The sequence below is a fragment of the Gymnodraco acuticeps genome, unplaced genomic scaffold (genome assembly GCF_902827175.1).
Source record: "Gymnodraco acuticeps unplaced genomic scaffold, fGymAcu1.1, whole genome shotgun sequence".
NCBI classification, from domain to species: Eukaryota; Metazoa; Chordata; class Actinopteri; order Perciformes; family Bathydraconidae; genus Gymnodraco; species Gymnodraco acuticeps.
The window spans coordinates 111,395-126,848 of record NW_022992235.1 but is presented as its reverse complement, the minus strand read 5'-3'; the positions used below and the strand labels follow the sequence as shown (position 1 = coordinate 126,848).

Below are 15,454 nucleotides of genomic sequence, written 5' to 3'. Positions count from 1 at the left end.
GAATGTCGCTGTACTCTGTGTAGTGACAATAAAGGAATCTAATCTAATATCTATTTTCTATGAAGTACTAATTTCTTCATTTCCCTTCCTCTCACCACCCCCTCCCTCTGTGAGCAGCACCCGTCCCACAGTGACTCCTCTCTGGCCACGGGCAGTTCAGAGGGCAGCCTGCAGACCACTCTGGAGGAAGGGCTCAGCTTCAGCGTGTCCCCTCCCCTCCCCATGGCTCTCCCCATCCATCCCCAGGAGGAACCAGCCTCAGGAGACCCCCCTCTGCTGAAGAGACGCAGCACTACGTTTACCCTCCAGGCCACCAGGGGGCACCAGAGGAGCCAGAGCAGCTGTGGGGGGGGCAGCACCAGCCCTGGATGCCCACGTCAGGACTCAATGGACCCTTCAGACGAGGAAGTGGGGACGGGGACGGATGTTTGTCGGCAGACCCTGAACAGCGAACATTTGTCAGAAACGCTGAACAGTCTCTCCCTGACGTCGCTGCTCAGCCCGGGCTCTCTGGCACCCCCGCTGGTGAAGAAGTGTAACAGCACGGGCTCACTGGACCAAACCAATGTATCCGCCAGGAGTAAAGATGGCCGCCACCTCATAGACGCACACGGTTACTTGTCCAACCCCTGGACGGAGGGGAGGGCGGCAGGGGAGGAGGAGGACATCACAGACTTCAGCGCGAAACCCACAGACACAAGCTCCAGGAAAAATAGATGAAACATTTGTTGCCTCCCTGGAGTGGACGTCTTTGACCATTTGCATTTCTGGACCGTGAACAGAGCGGGAAGAGACTTTAATACATGTCCTGTGATCCCGATTCTGAAACCCTGTCGTGTCTTTGAGTCGTCTCTCATTCCTCTCTGGATCCGGCTGCTTGGGGTTAGTCATTTCTCAAAAGAACACAGTGGATATTGTTGCTTTATGAAAGGACTAAACAAAAAAGAACCAGCTTTTGGCTGATCTGGGTTTCACTATCTGAAATACAGGATATTTGAAAAAGCTACAGACAGGCATGACAATTAAAGTGATTGATGAACATTACTAAAGTGATGATATTTATAGTTGTACTGCTTCGAAACAAACATTTCAAAGACATTAAAAGCTAGACCCAACGTGCCGTCAACCTCAGTGTTGTCAAGATTGGACGGATGGCAAACTCTGAAGCTTCTTTTGAGGAAGAACTGAACTTTGTACAGTTTTATTTTGTAATATCCATCGCTAACAAGTAGCATCGACCTACCTTTTTTCCTCTTAAGCAGGTTTGCGGGTAACTGAGAAACGAAAGCTTGTTTATTTTACTGTGTCCTTTTTTTCAACTTCAACGTATTGAAGTTGTGCGAATGTAGACATGTCTGTCTCTGTTTGTCAGCTAAAGTCTGATGATCCACAAAGGGCGTCTTTTAATAGAAGGCTGGATATGTGACTGCTGCTGAGAATACATGTGGGTCGGTGGAGGCGTTGGCCACTTTCAGAGTGGACTCTTTGTGCTTTCTACATACCCATGAAAGGGCTAAAATGTATTGAGTGCAGACCTGGGCAAAAAACTACCTAACACGCTGGTTGAAAGGGTTTAAACCCCAGACTTTTCTCATGAAAGTAATATATATATATATACATGTAAGAGAGATCTGTCCCTGGAAATAACTTGTAAAAGTATTGGTTGGATTTCTCGCGAACATCCAGAATTTCCTAAAATATGTATTTAACACATTTAAACAGTTTGAAATAAGCTTAAAAAGACGTCCCGCGTATATTAACCATCTACTTACATGTTAAATGTGAAGTAGGGATTCCCACAGATCAAATATACTTCACAAGGCCGGGGGTAAAACATTCAACATATTAATAAAACATAGAGACTTTGGAAAGAGTTTGATGTCATCTAGTTTTCCTCGTCTCTGCTTCAGATGATGACTGACTACTAAACAGTGCTATCTAAGATGTAGGGATTTTAATGCTTCAAAGGAAATTAAGAAAAGATGGATTTGTGGTTCAAAGATATTGGCTTTGAGAATAGTCATTAGTCATTTGTACAGTTATGTCAATTTGTTTCCATGATAGCTCAATGGCTAATGTATGGATGACATTTTTGGTCCATCAATTGCTTCACCACTTTGGTCTAGAATGAAATGTTTAAACTGCTATTGGAGATATATATATATTTGGGGTCCAGTAAATAAACCCTAATGAACTTGAATGCCCCATTCATTTAAATTAACGCCACCAACAGGTCAAAGATTACAATTATGTTGAACTATCTGGACATCTACACCACGTATTGTCATAAAACCTTTCAAAGAAGTTCATAGTACCCTAAATATGAAGTGCAACAGCTTTTGAGACCCCTTCATTTGTCCATCCAGCAACATTCAAAGCACCACTATGCTCAACCACAGCCTCACAGAGCTGCTAGCAAGGCTGTAGACTGCCATCACCTTTGCATATATACCTGCTAAAATGTTCCTTTTTAGTTTGATCAAAACCAGGCCAGACATTGGTACAACAAAAAGAGGTGGTCTCGTCCTCATTTGTTTGTTTGAAAGAATACTTCTTAGAACTTTATGCCATCCCAAATACACTTGGCCTTTTAGGTCGCATTCACACCGAATAGTCGCTTCTCTGGTGGCACCAGACCATAGTTTGTTGCATTGTTTCATTTTTCAGAAGGTTCAGTTTGCGTTCACACGGGGAAACTCAAACGGACTATAAACTTTAAACACAAGTCATGTGCTCGGAAATGCTGTTCAACCATTGGTCAGACATTAAGGGGGTAAAAACACAAAACCCTGCAATTTCTAGCGGAGCCTCCGCCATGGAGCATCGGCACTTTCGGCAGGTTATTCTCATGCTGCTGTTAATCTGGAGATCAACAGACACTAGCGGCCCGCGCATATGATTATATAATCAGACAACGTCCGTTAAAAAACATTATAACATAATGAGAGACGTTCTGCAGTAAGGAGGGGGTTTCACAGACGACAGGTGTTCCTACTTTTAAAGCTGACGGAGAATTGTTACTTTACACGACACTGTTCAACACTTCATTCACTTCACTCTTTAACTAAACAACCGCGGATGTCTTGAAAGACTCTTTCGCTAAAGATTTTGAAGATATCCGCGTTCTTGTGACGCGTAAATACTACGCTTCCTATGTTTTGGTGCGGACTGCGTTCACACCAGCGATGAACCGCTCCAGAGTTCACTAGCAAGCGCTCCGAGACCACCTCTTTTAGCGGACTAGAGTCTGGTTGTTTAGTTCACTTCAGAGGTCTCGGACTGCGTTCACACCGACCCAAATGAACCGCACCAGGCGGCTAAACGCACTAGGGTTACATTCAACCGGACTATACAAGGCAGGTGTGAACGCACCCTTAGTCAAACTCCACTAGACCCAAAGAAGAAAAGCTTGATGAAGAACTGGCTTCAATAAAGTCAAATCCAGCATTGGGTGACAACAATGGCTGATGTTAAGCATTGTGTTTTTTAAAGACCTCTGGTACCAGAAGCATTGGCTTGTTGACACAACCTCTTCAGTTCAGTTGTCTTTAATGCTGTCCAGTGTTCACCTCAGTGCTGCTCCGTTTATTGGGTTTGCATCAAAAGCCACTGATACTTATTTAAAATAAAAACAGAGAGCGTTAATATTAAATGCACTGGTCTGTGGGACCAGTCAGATCAAACTGAATGACATCAAACTGCCTTTCTGACCCTCTGTCGTTGTTCAATAGCCCAGAATACACCTGAGCTGCTGAAATGATACTCAAGGAAGCTGCTTTGCATGTGTGTGTGAAGTACTGGGTATGAGTTTTGTGGGTTCAGTGTACTGTCAGATTTCCAGGATTTCAGAAGATGAGATGGTTGCTGCATTAAACCCAAATGATTATTGACTCAGGTCTGCTTGAGTGTAGCAAGATAGTAGAACATACCCTGTACTATGGCAAGGATCTGGTGTGAACATGTGACTTCGAGCACTTGTTTGACGACCCATGTGTCATGAAAACCCAGAGCAGGTAGACCTCAGGTTGGACCTATATGCACTCACACACACCACATATGTAAGCACATGCGTACAGTAAGAAATATACAAAGATGTCAACGTCAACACACTGCAGGATGCTTCTGTAGTGGTTTGAGATGAGATCCGTCTTCATCTCTTCCTCTACTTCGTCTTCTTGTTGTCCTAATTCTCATTCAATTACATTATCTCCCGTCCACAGGGAGGCCGGAGTATACAATGAATATTGATTCCCCCCTCTATTCGAGATATGCAATATGCTAAAGTAGATGTACAGTTAGAGACTCGTATAGCCAATATGGTGAGAGGAGATTATATTTATGACTTCATGTATTAGAATAAAATACCAGCGAGATTCAAAGGCCACTGAAAGGATGATGATGTATTCATGTATTCAAAGAGTGTTGGAGTGTGTATGTTTTCTCTTCTTCCCCCTTCATGTTCCCAACTTGATTTCCATTCTCCAAAATGCATGTGGGTTTTATTTTCTGTTTTCTTAAATGTCATTCTAGTGTCATATAAAAGTGAAATAGCTTTTCAACCTCTGTCTCCTGGAGTTTCTCTTTGCATATTATTTCTCAAAATGGTACCAAAGTTTCATTTCCGGTCTCAGTTCCTTCTTAATTGACTGTTCAAAAGTGTAATCCTTTTTAGCAACTTGAATCCGTTGTGCAACAGCTAGTAGATAAATATCTGAGATAATTATTTTTGTTATATATTATATAATAAGATAGTTATATTGTTAACTGTTTTTAGTGCGATTTTGCATCCAAAATGTTCATATAGTATGTCAAAATGTAAAAAATAATTATCAGTTTATATAGGTGAGGTTGTCTTCAAAAACTAGATACCAACATGCTAAACATTTCTAAATGGGGTTTAGTAAGACCAATCAAAAGTATTTACTACTTAAAACGTATGTGTTTTTGCCTTGAACCGGATAAGTGTTATTTCACTGCCCTTTCTCCACAGTTCCTTTCAACAGCACTTGTATTCATTGTGGTACCTTGAAGCATAGAGTTTGGCCCTTAACTAACTGGCATCAATACGCCTGCCCTCATACAGCAGATAAGGGGGCTGAAAAAGAAGTGCACACAGCCAGTGTGCTAGTGTCAGCAGAAAGTAGTTCAAATAACAATGAAAAAAGAATGCAAAAAAACACATCTTAAAATATATTTTAAGATGTGTTTAATCATCTGATTCGTCTGTACATTGCTGCCGTCTGCGTTCTTCTAATTAGTGTCTACAGTGTGCCTATCGAGACGTTTTGAGCGACGTGGGGCAAGCCCCTCTCTCTCACGGTCAAAGTGAGTGGGTTCTGTAAAAACTACACTGCGCATGCTCAGAGGATTTTCCTATTCAATGTGTGCGGCAAACAAATAATCCCCATAGGGGCATTGAGCTGCCATACCTACCAAACGTCATCTCTTAAAACAGAGAGCTGATTGGCTGTAAGTACGTGTGCCACGAAAAGCGTAGTTCTCACCCCGTAGTGAAGAGGAGACGAGAGAGCGTACAGCGATTACAATCAGTGAAATGAAGCTGACCATCTGCTTCAGATTTGGTAAGTTCATTTCATGTCATATATTTTGTTGATCTTCTGTGTTTTGCCCATAGGCTATTGCTCTGCTGGATCCATTGATATTGTGACCTCGTGATGAGTGTCTCCCCCCCCGCTCTCTCTCTATCGGAACCATGGATACAGCTATTTATTTACGTGTTTAAAAAAGCACCAGAAGCTTTTATACACACATCTAAGTTGTTCATTTCAAACCTTTATTTACCCAGGTGAATCCCATTGAGCTCATTGATCTCTTTTTCAAGGGAGACCTGCTCAAGTAGTTCCACATGAAACATCAAAACATAAACTGAACAACAAAAAGGACATCTTACAGCATCATTACAGGGATTTACAATTTACAATAACTATCCACATGAGCAGGCACCAACAGCTTCCGAGTGAATAGCTTTAAAGCTTTAAAAACATTTAGTGGCACCAGATTGCTCAGCTTCCATTTTAATTGCAGACTATTCCAAGACAGAGGAGCTGCGCATCTGAAAGCCATCTTCCCTAAGACAGTCCTAGCAGTTGGCACATTTGGTTGTTCGTGCCCCACCACTTGTGCACATATAAAAACGCCACTGATCTTGTCTACTTTGTGTTTAACCTTGTTGTTTCTTTCCTTACAGAAAACACACGGAGACAACCACAGCCGAGCTCACTGCTGCCAACGCCACTGCCAGACACATGTAATGGATTTAGGATAAGAGGTATATTATTTCATGTTAGATGTTAAGACAAAAGGTAAATGGAAAGGGTTTACCGACAGCACAGCCTTACAGTTCACTTTGTATGGTTATTCGGTATTTCTTCCGCTCCAAAAAGACGGGGCCATGTAGTGTATCCTGAAAAAGTGTTTTCATGCCTGTGTGATCGTCAGCCTTATTCGTTCACCTGCTGTGTCTCTATATGAGTTCTGCTTGTATTCAAGTCCTTGTCTTTTGTTAGTCTTTGACAGATCCCTGTTTATCATGCATTGTTCCTACTTCTGGGGCCACACTGCTCCTATTGTCTCAGACAGGAAGTACAGGGCAGATTATACGCAGAATCCTCAAACTACTGAGCCTAGAGGCTTATTGTTGTCAGACTAATAGATTCTGCTTTATGAGATTTCATTTCCGCATTACTTCCATGTGCATTTTTTCTTTTCCTTATTATCTTTCCGTATTGAACCCAAATCCCTCCATCCATCCTTAGTTATACTCAAATCCACATTAAGCGCCTCCACACTTCCCCTCACTCCCTTTCATCTCTCGTTCCCTCTCTGATCTCACCCAGGCCTCGGCCGTTACGGCGCGGATCTGCCAACTCAGAAAGAAATGTCATTAGCGAAATATCTTTGACACAGCTTTGCTATCACATAAATCCCCAAATAAATGATTTTCCAGCTCTATTTTCTGCTCACTGGATAACAAAGCCTTCTTATGACTCCTCCAGGAGGCATATGGCACCAACGAGGAACACGTATGGAGGATATCTTACAGCACATCTGCGGACACAAGGATGCTTTGTAAGCTTGGCCGGATTAAAACAGTAGGAAGTCCTTGGGCAGATATGAGCTGTCTTCCCCTCCCTCAATTTTCTGTGAATTTTGTATATTCCCTGCCGCCTTCAAGTACCATACAACCTCAAAATGTTGTTTAATTACATTTTGCCTAAAGCTCCAGAAAGCAAACAGTATGAACACCTGATCACACAGACAGTGTTGCAGTGTTCCAGGTTATCGTGTAATTCATTGAAAGCCAGATCACCACACATCTTAAGGCAAACCATGTCTATCACAACGGGACCTTCTTGTAGACACACACCCCCCCCCCGCCGCCGCCGTTATAATGTCCGTCTTTTCACTGAATTGCCGTCTTGAAAAGGGTACTGACAACAATTCCACAACCTTATCCTCTTCACCTGTTGCCATTTCAACGTTAAAAACAATAAAACGGCAAATGAATTGCTTTGTCACATTTATCCTCTGTCTCTCCAGTGAACTAGCGGGCCTTTTAGAGCAACTGGCACCGAGGGGAACTCTGAAAGAACACGCCCATTGGCTACAAATCAATATATGATTGGTTGATCAAACCGTCAGTCCAAACGCTCTCATTCAGTGCAACGGCCAGGGCATTCGATCAAGGATGTAGAATACCTTGGTTGAAGGATATTCTACCCAGAGACCCAGAAAGATGTCTGATTGGTTGCATTTTCTTTCTAACACAAAACCACTGAAATGCGTAGTGCATGGACCGAGAGAGACAAAACATAACACTGTTGTTAGAGAATATTTCTTCCTTACTCCTAAGATATTTAACCTTATTGCCTGTTGACGTTAATAACAAATCCTGTTCGTGACGCCAGCTTTAAGGAATGTGCTCCAGCACTTAGTGTCAAGTTGTATGGCCTGACCTGATAGGGGAGTTTACGACTGTGGGAACGCTGGCTTTCTAAGCTCCACAGATGTGAGAGACATCTCCTGTGTCTCCAGATGTTTACGCCCATCTCCAATATGCGGATTGGACTCTCTGTTAAAAGGTCTATCGAGATGCGAGGCGGATCAGAATTGACATGGCAACCCACCGTGCAGTCAGAACCTTTTGCTGCTGTGACTTGTGATATGAATTCTCCGGCCGTATCCTTGTAATAAACTATCATTGTTTGACATCAAAGCTCCAACTCTCCTCGTGTCTCTCTGAGTCCTGACTCTCCATTGCTGCAGAAGTTTCCCTTACAGCTGTCATATTACAGATCAACAACACAGATACCATTCTCATTTATTCATTTTATTTACATTTGATAAAATTGTATTTATATAATTAAATCGATGTTTTGTTTGTTTTATCTGAGTGTTTCAGGGTATTCTCTGAATACCTTGAAGGCCCTGACGGTTCACCACTGAGGGACAGTATATGAACCATATTTGATCAAAGTAGGGTTAGCTGAGGCTTAAAAGGTAGATGGTCGTCTTCCAACAGAAGATGGCTGGTTTTGATCTTCAGCCCTTGTCCTTGGGAAAGATAATGTTCTAATGTTAGTCTCTCTTAGCATGTGGCACCTATGAGTATGTGTGAATGCTGACTTGTCTCTGTAAAAGTCATTTGAGGAGTTGCAAAGACTGGAAAAGTGCATTTACCATTCAGCTCATGTGCAGGAGTCTGACCCTGCAGTGCTCTATGAATACAAGTGAGCATTTGAAACTAGATTCACTGAAACAGGAGTGTCTTGACCACATGTCAGGACGGTCCATCCATTGAATGTTGGAATATTTCAGTCAGGAAAGAAAGATCACAGCTGCCTTCCCTTGAGCCTTACTGCGAGCATGGATAAACCCAACTGTTACGGTACGTCCACACTGCAGCTTTAAACAAATCTTCAACCGCTTCCAACGCTTCTCTGCCCATTGACTTTGAATGGGGGTGACGTCACTTTGCCTCGCTTGTCGCCGAACTGCATTGTGGGGGAGCGAAGCGAAGATTTCCAGGATTTCCAGGATTCAAAAGTTGAGCAATGTTCTACTTTTGAAGCTGAGCTGGAAGCGTCAGCCAATCAAATCACGTTTATGCAAATCTGACAGTAGAAGCGCTAGCCAATCAAACCGCGTGTAAGCAGGGAGAGCCAGACCGCAGTTCATTTCCTCATATTCCAAACGAGAAATGACGGTAGCAAATCACCCGGTTCTTTACGACCAGAACTATTAACGGGATACAAACCGGAGGAACCAGGCATGGAGGGAGGTGGCAGAGACAGTGGGTGAAACTGGTAGGTTTTCGCCTGTTTGGGGAGTTTATATATATATATATCGCTCGCATAAAATCCCCGGGGTTTTTTGCTTAGTATGTCGGGGGCGGGAGATTCATGTGATTGGTTGTTGGTCTCGTTGCTCGCAAAAGATCCCCAAGCTTTCAGACACGCCCAGCTCCAAGATTTTCAAGATTTTTGAAAAGCTGCAATGTGGACGTAGCGTTACAGTGATAAAGAAAACCATTCCAATCGTTTTTTAACAGTTGTTTTTTTACCACAGCTGGCAAACAAAGTCTGGTGCCAGCTGTTAGCGCTAAGCTGCTCAGGAACAGGGATTGTTCTTTAGTATTTCCATTATGTTGGAGAGAAACAAGTTCTGCTTTGAGGTACAGACACTGTAGCCTGCAGTCTGTAAAGCTAATCTAAGTTATAATGTTACTATATGGAACATTCACACAAACTTACCTGCATCACTATACAATATCTGTTTGAGAAAGAATTGTGAAAATACTCATATGTAAGATCAGATAAGATAAGATAATACTTTATTCATCCCAATTTGGGAAATGTTTGTGTTGCAGCAGCATAAAAGACATGGCGTTGTACAATACAAATTAAAAATAATAGAAATAAACATGTTGAATTTACAAATTCACAATAACAAAAAATAAAGCAAGTTATTATATTACATTATTACTTTATTACATGTCACTTGATAGACGCTTTTATCCAAAGCGACTTACGTACTCAATACTGTGGGCAATCCCCACAGGAGCACTTTGGGGTGAAGAGTCTCAGGACACACCGACATGCTGACTGCAGTGGGACTCGAACCTGTGACCCCCTGATCCGAACACCAACGCACATCCCACTGCACCACACGCCTCCTTATATATAATAACTATATATATAAGTATGTGAGGGATGGAATATTAAATATTAAACTGAATATTTAAGTCCAAGAGAAGATGTACTGTCTAGGAATGCAAGTCTTCTTTTTGATTGGTACATTTTGGACCAACCATTGGGTTTTCTGCCAACGCTGATGCAGTAACAGGTGAGGCAGCAGGTGATCAAACAGCAGGCTCACACGTACGAGTGTCCAAACTCATTAATCCGCCTGTAATGAGTCTAATAACTATAATGTGATCAGAGTCAGACCCACAGGCCGACCTGCCATCTCTTAATGGGGAAGAGTGGTTCAATTGATGGATGAATGTGTAAATAGATGGATGTTAACGGGGATAGGTGGCGGTAATACTCCCCTTGTATCAATACACAAACTTCTGGACAAATAATAATGATAAAAAACGGAAAGCACAAAAAGAAGAAACAGAAATGTTAATAATGTCCCGCTTGATTGTCCTTTCATCCATATTGACTTGCAATTCAAACAGTCTAACACTGATTTTAGGAAAGACCAGACAAAACCGTTTTGACTTTGAGACATACTTGTGTCTAAAAAACAACAACTTTAATATAACATTTTGCCCACAATCATTGAGTCATCCCCCGCAGAGTGTGAGCTCTCCTCGAGGGCTGTGCCTGTGACAGAGAGAGATGGAAAATGCTACGAGCTGTTTCAGGTTGGCAGATGTTGAACAGCTGTGAGGCCTTCAGAGTTTCATCTCATTCTCAATGTTGCTCCACGTCTGTCTGTCTGTCTGTCTGTCTGTCTGTCTGTCTGTCTGTCTGTCTGTCTGTCTGTCTGTCTGTCTGTCTGTCTGTCTGTCTGTCTGTCTGTCTGTGTGTGTGTGTGTGTGTGTGTGTGTGTGTGTGTGTGTGTGTGTGTGTGTGTGTGTGTGTGTGTGTGTGTGTGTGTGTGTGTGTGTGTGTGTGTGTGTGTGGCCTAGCATTAATATACTTGTGGGGACCTACATCTGTCTACAAAGTCACGTGTGGGGACTCGCCTCCCTTATGGGGACAAATTGGAGGTCCCCATAAGGGGAATCATTAATTTTAGGGTGAAGACTTGGTTAGGGTTAGGGTTAGGGTTAGGCAGTGGCGTTTTCTCCTGGAGGCCAAGGGAAGCCAGGCTTCCCCTGTTTTTTCGGATTGTAGTTATAATTTTAATAAATAAATAAAAACACTTCGTTTAGTTTCGGAAATTATTTGCTGTGTGTTGCTGCCGGCCCGTCTCTCCCCCATTCTCATTGAGTATTTTACAAAGAGTGAAACAGCGCCCCTGTCGATGTTATGGTGAAACAGTAGATTGCACTCTCTGTTGCGAGAGGAGGCCAGCAGAAATTGGCTTCCCTTGGTGAAAAAAAATGGAGGGATTGACCAATCAGATGAGGCTCACGTGATGCCCCTGCCAACCTGTGATTGGTCAGGGCCATGCCAAGGGAAGCCAGAGGCGGCTGGCTTCCCTTGCCTCACAATCCAATCAAATCGCATCAACTTAGTGTGGCAGTGACGCATCCTAAAACCCGAAATTAAGCTGCGCTCGGTTTCCCTCGACAGAAAGCAATGGGATTTCTCCATAGGATTTTGGAAAATAGCTCGAAATAAGGTAAGTGGAAAACGAACCTGTTAGATAAATGCACGTTTTGTTCAGCCGGATAATATCCACATGTCTACCCTACTTTTATAATTTTCGAATCATAAATCTAATCGATAGAAGATAGATAGCGCCACTGCACCACTCTCACCGCCGTTAGAAAGTAGCTAGCAACTGAAGCAAGTGCAATTATGGAGGGTGGAGATGTGGAGTATTTCATCAAAAATAATTGTACTAAACTTCCGCTACATCAGCAACAACAAATAAAATCTGATGACAGGCCGATGCCCAAACTGGAGCTGTGTACAACGAGGAAAAAAGGAGCGAATCGGACGTAAAATGTTAAAGGTCTCCTGTTTTAGTTTGTGAATGAATGCTTATTAGAGTTTCGGCTGGAGAGTGCGTGCGGACCTGTCGGTTAGATAACAGGCGTGAGTAAGTCCTGCATCTGTATGATACAAATGTGTGTAAAATGATACCGGGTGCTGTAATCACTCATCTGGTTACGTTATTACATTGACCACCACCCCCCAAAAGAAAGGACGTATTATTGGCTTCACCTATTTTTTTCCCCACGCCACGCTACTGGGGTAAGGGTAAGTTAAGGGTAAGGGTTAGGGTTAGGCATGTGTTGGTTATGGTTAAGGTTAGGATAAGTCTCCAGGAAATGCATGTAAGTCAATGTAATGTCCCCTGAAGTGATGTATACATGCTATGTGTGTCCGCGTGTGTGTGAGACAGCATACACTAAGATTCCATCCGCAGTCATATTAACACGGAATAAATGTGAATTAAATGTATGAGAGCCACCAAATTGGCCATAGATTGCTAGACAGCTAGAATTTGCTAGCTTTTGATAGGTAGTTAACGTAAGCTAGCTAACCAATTAGATAGCTAGCGAACATTAGCTAGCTTTTACAGTAGATAAATAACATTAACTAGCTAGTTTGTTAGATAGATAGCTACGGTTCGCTAATTAGCTTGTAAGATAGGTAGCTAATGTTCGCTAGTTAGCTAGATAGCTAGAATGTGCCCGTTAATAGCATACTGAAAGGTTAATTGAATTCAGTCGTAGGTTGTTGTTTTTTACATTTCAACATTGTGGACCTTTGTCTACTCCTGGGAGTGAGAAGAAACTGTCGACATGAGCTTTAGTACTTACTTGTACTTTTGATTGTTTGATATACGAAAGCCATTTAATGTGGTGATGTGGTTCTGTAAAACCATAGGCACAGTGTAGATGTGAATGATCCCAAATAAAGTCATTACAATGCATCTAATGCTCCTTCAGTAGAGCCACCTACAGTGAGCTTCAGCGCCTCACAATGGGATATTTGATAAGGAAAGGTTCAAACAGCTGCTGTCACCTTAAATGTTAAATGCCACACAGATCTGACACGAACATAAATGTCCCTCCTCTCTGACTCCACTTATAGACTTCAGTCAAGCTTGAACAAACGCCTTAACTTCTAAAAGACCTAGGGGTTCATTAAGACACTTGAATGCATCCTAAAAATATATTTCCGCTGTAGAATAATTCAAATAAAGAGTCCACAAGCAAATGTTCTAATCATGCTCGGATCCAACCATCTGCGGCTCTTTCGCTCCAAATGCATCTTGGAACATAAAGTGAAAAGAAATACCCCTTTTAGAAAAAAACTACTTGCATTTCACACGGTTTAGTAATTAGAATATAATGTTTTTTGGAGAAATCAGTCTGTGTCAAATTGAGAGGTACCAACAGGGTCAGGAGTGGAACACACTGCTTTAATTTCTTGGGCGAAATACTAAAAACTCAATTTAGTCATGGAGCAATCAGACTGAAAACACACACACACACACGCACACACTGACATCCTTGACAAACCATGTGTGACCACTTGATAGAATGTATAGTGCAGTAACAAGATAAGAGCTCTCTCAATTTAATTTGGATTCCCATTTAAAAACGTAATTAGGCCACAGAGAGTGAACTGGTGCGATGCAGACAGACAATTAATCAAAGGGACGACTACACGTGTGTTTCCTTTCTCTCTTTGCCGTGCCGCACAATAAGAGGCCGGGGGGGCAGGGGAAAGGGTGGGGGCCGCCGAGCACAACATGCAATTACCTTCGCTATCTCCGGCTCAGGCTTAACTTAAAGCTCACACACCGACGCTGCATTCGGCACAGTGCAACGCGACACAATGGGGGTGGGGGGGTGGGGGGGTGGGGGGGGGGGGGGGGGGGGGGGGGCGTTTCTTAAAGATGAGGTTTGTGGAGGTGGCAAGCGTGTGCTGGCGAGGAGACAATGGAAGAGTGATGGCCTCTGTGTCAGGGCTGATTTGTGCATATGGACATACTGCATGTGCATTGTCAATCAAGCACACATTCAAGGGCATCACATACACCCACAACCAGAGGTGGGAAGTAGTGGAGTACAAATACTTTGTTACTGTACTTAAGTACATTTTTCTAGTATCGACTTTTTACTTTGACTTCTTACATGTTGAACCCAAATACCTGTACTTTCTACTTCTTACATGTTGAACTCAAATACCTGTACTTTCTACTTCTTACATGTTGAACACAAATACCTGTACTTTCTACTTCTTACATGTTGAACTCAAATACCTGTACTTTCTACTTCTTACATGTTGAACTCAAATACCTGTACTTTCTACTTCTTACATGTTGAACACAAATACCTGTACTTTCTACTTCTCACATGTTGAACTCAAATACCTGTACTTTCTACTTCTTACATGTTGAACCCAAATACCTGTACTTTCTACTTCTTACATGTTGAACCCAAATACCTGTACTTTCTACTTCTTACATGTTGAACCCAAATACCTGTACTTTCTACTTCTTACATTTTGAACCCAAATACCTGTACTTTCTACTTCTTACATGTTGAACTCAAAAACCTGTACTTTCTACTTCTTACATGTTGAACCCAAATACCTGTACTTTCTACTTCTTACATGTTGAACCCAAATACCTGTACTTTCTACTTCTTACATGTTGAACTCAAATACCTGTACTTTCTACTTCTTACATGTTGAACTCAAATACCTGTACTTTCTACTTCTTACATGTTGAACACAATACCTGTACTTTCTACTTCTTACATGTTGAACTCAAATACCTGTACTTTCTACTTCTTACATGTTGAACACAAATACCTGTACTTTCTATTTCTTACATGTTGAACACAAATACCTGTACTTTCTACTTCTTACATGTTGAACTCAAATACCTGTACTTTCTACTTCTTACATGTTGAACTCAAATACCTGTACTTTCTACTTCTTACATGTTGAACACAATAGCTGTACTTTCTACTTCTTACATGTTGAACACAAATAAGTAAAGTAAAGGATGTGTGTACTTTTGACATCTCTGCCAACAATTACAAGTGTTTGTGGTTAGACATAAATGGCAATTTGTGTATGTGTGTGGATGCACCTGTTCTTAAGAGTTAACATGCACAAATGAATTAAAACAAGCTTAACTGAATGAAGTGTTACAAGATGGCAAGGTGTAAGTGATTCCCACCTTTAGCATCGGTTGCTCTGCTTGTCAACAATACGCCAACGTTATTTCCACTTAACTCCATCAAGTGTTCGAGCGTATCATCAGATGCTACGATTAAACAATCCAA

At 42.1% G+C, this 15,454-nt stretch overlaps 1 protein-coding gene across 1 annotated transcript in view; it reads left to right on the top strand.

Annotated features, from left to right (window-relative positions):
• LOC117539900 (voltage-dependent T-type calcium channel subunit alpha-1I-like) overlaps window positions 1-4,559 on the top strand; it is a 31,364-nt gene extending 26,805 nt beyond the window's left edge. The window contains exon 6 of the mRNA XM_034206254.1: window positions 118-4,559. Coding sequence (XP_034062145.1) covers window positions 118-720 — 603 coding nt within the window. The 3' untranslated portion in view covers window positions 721-4,559. The remainder of the gene's footprint in view (window positions 1-117) is intronic.
• The last annotated feature ends 10,895 nt before the right edge of the window (window positions 4,560-15,454 follow it).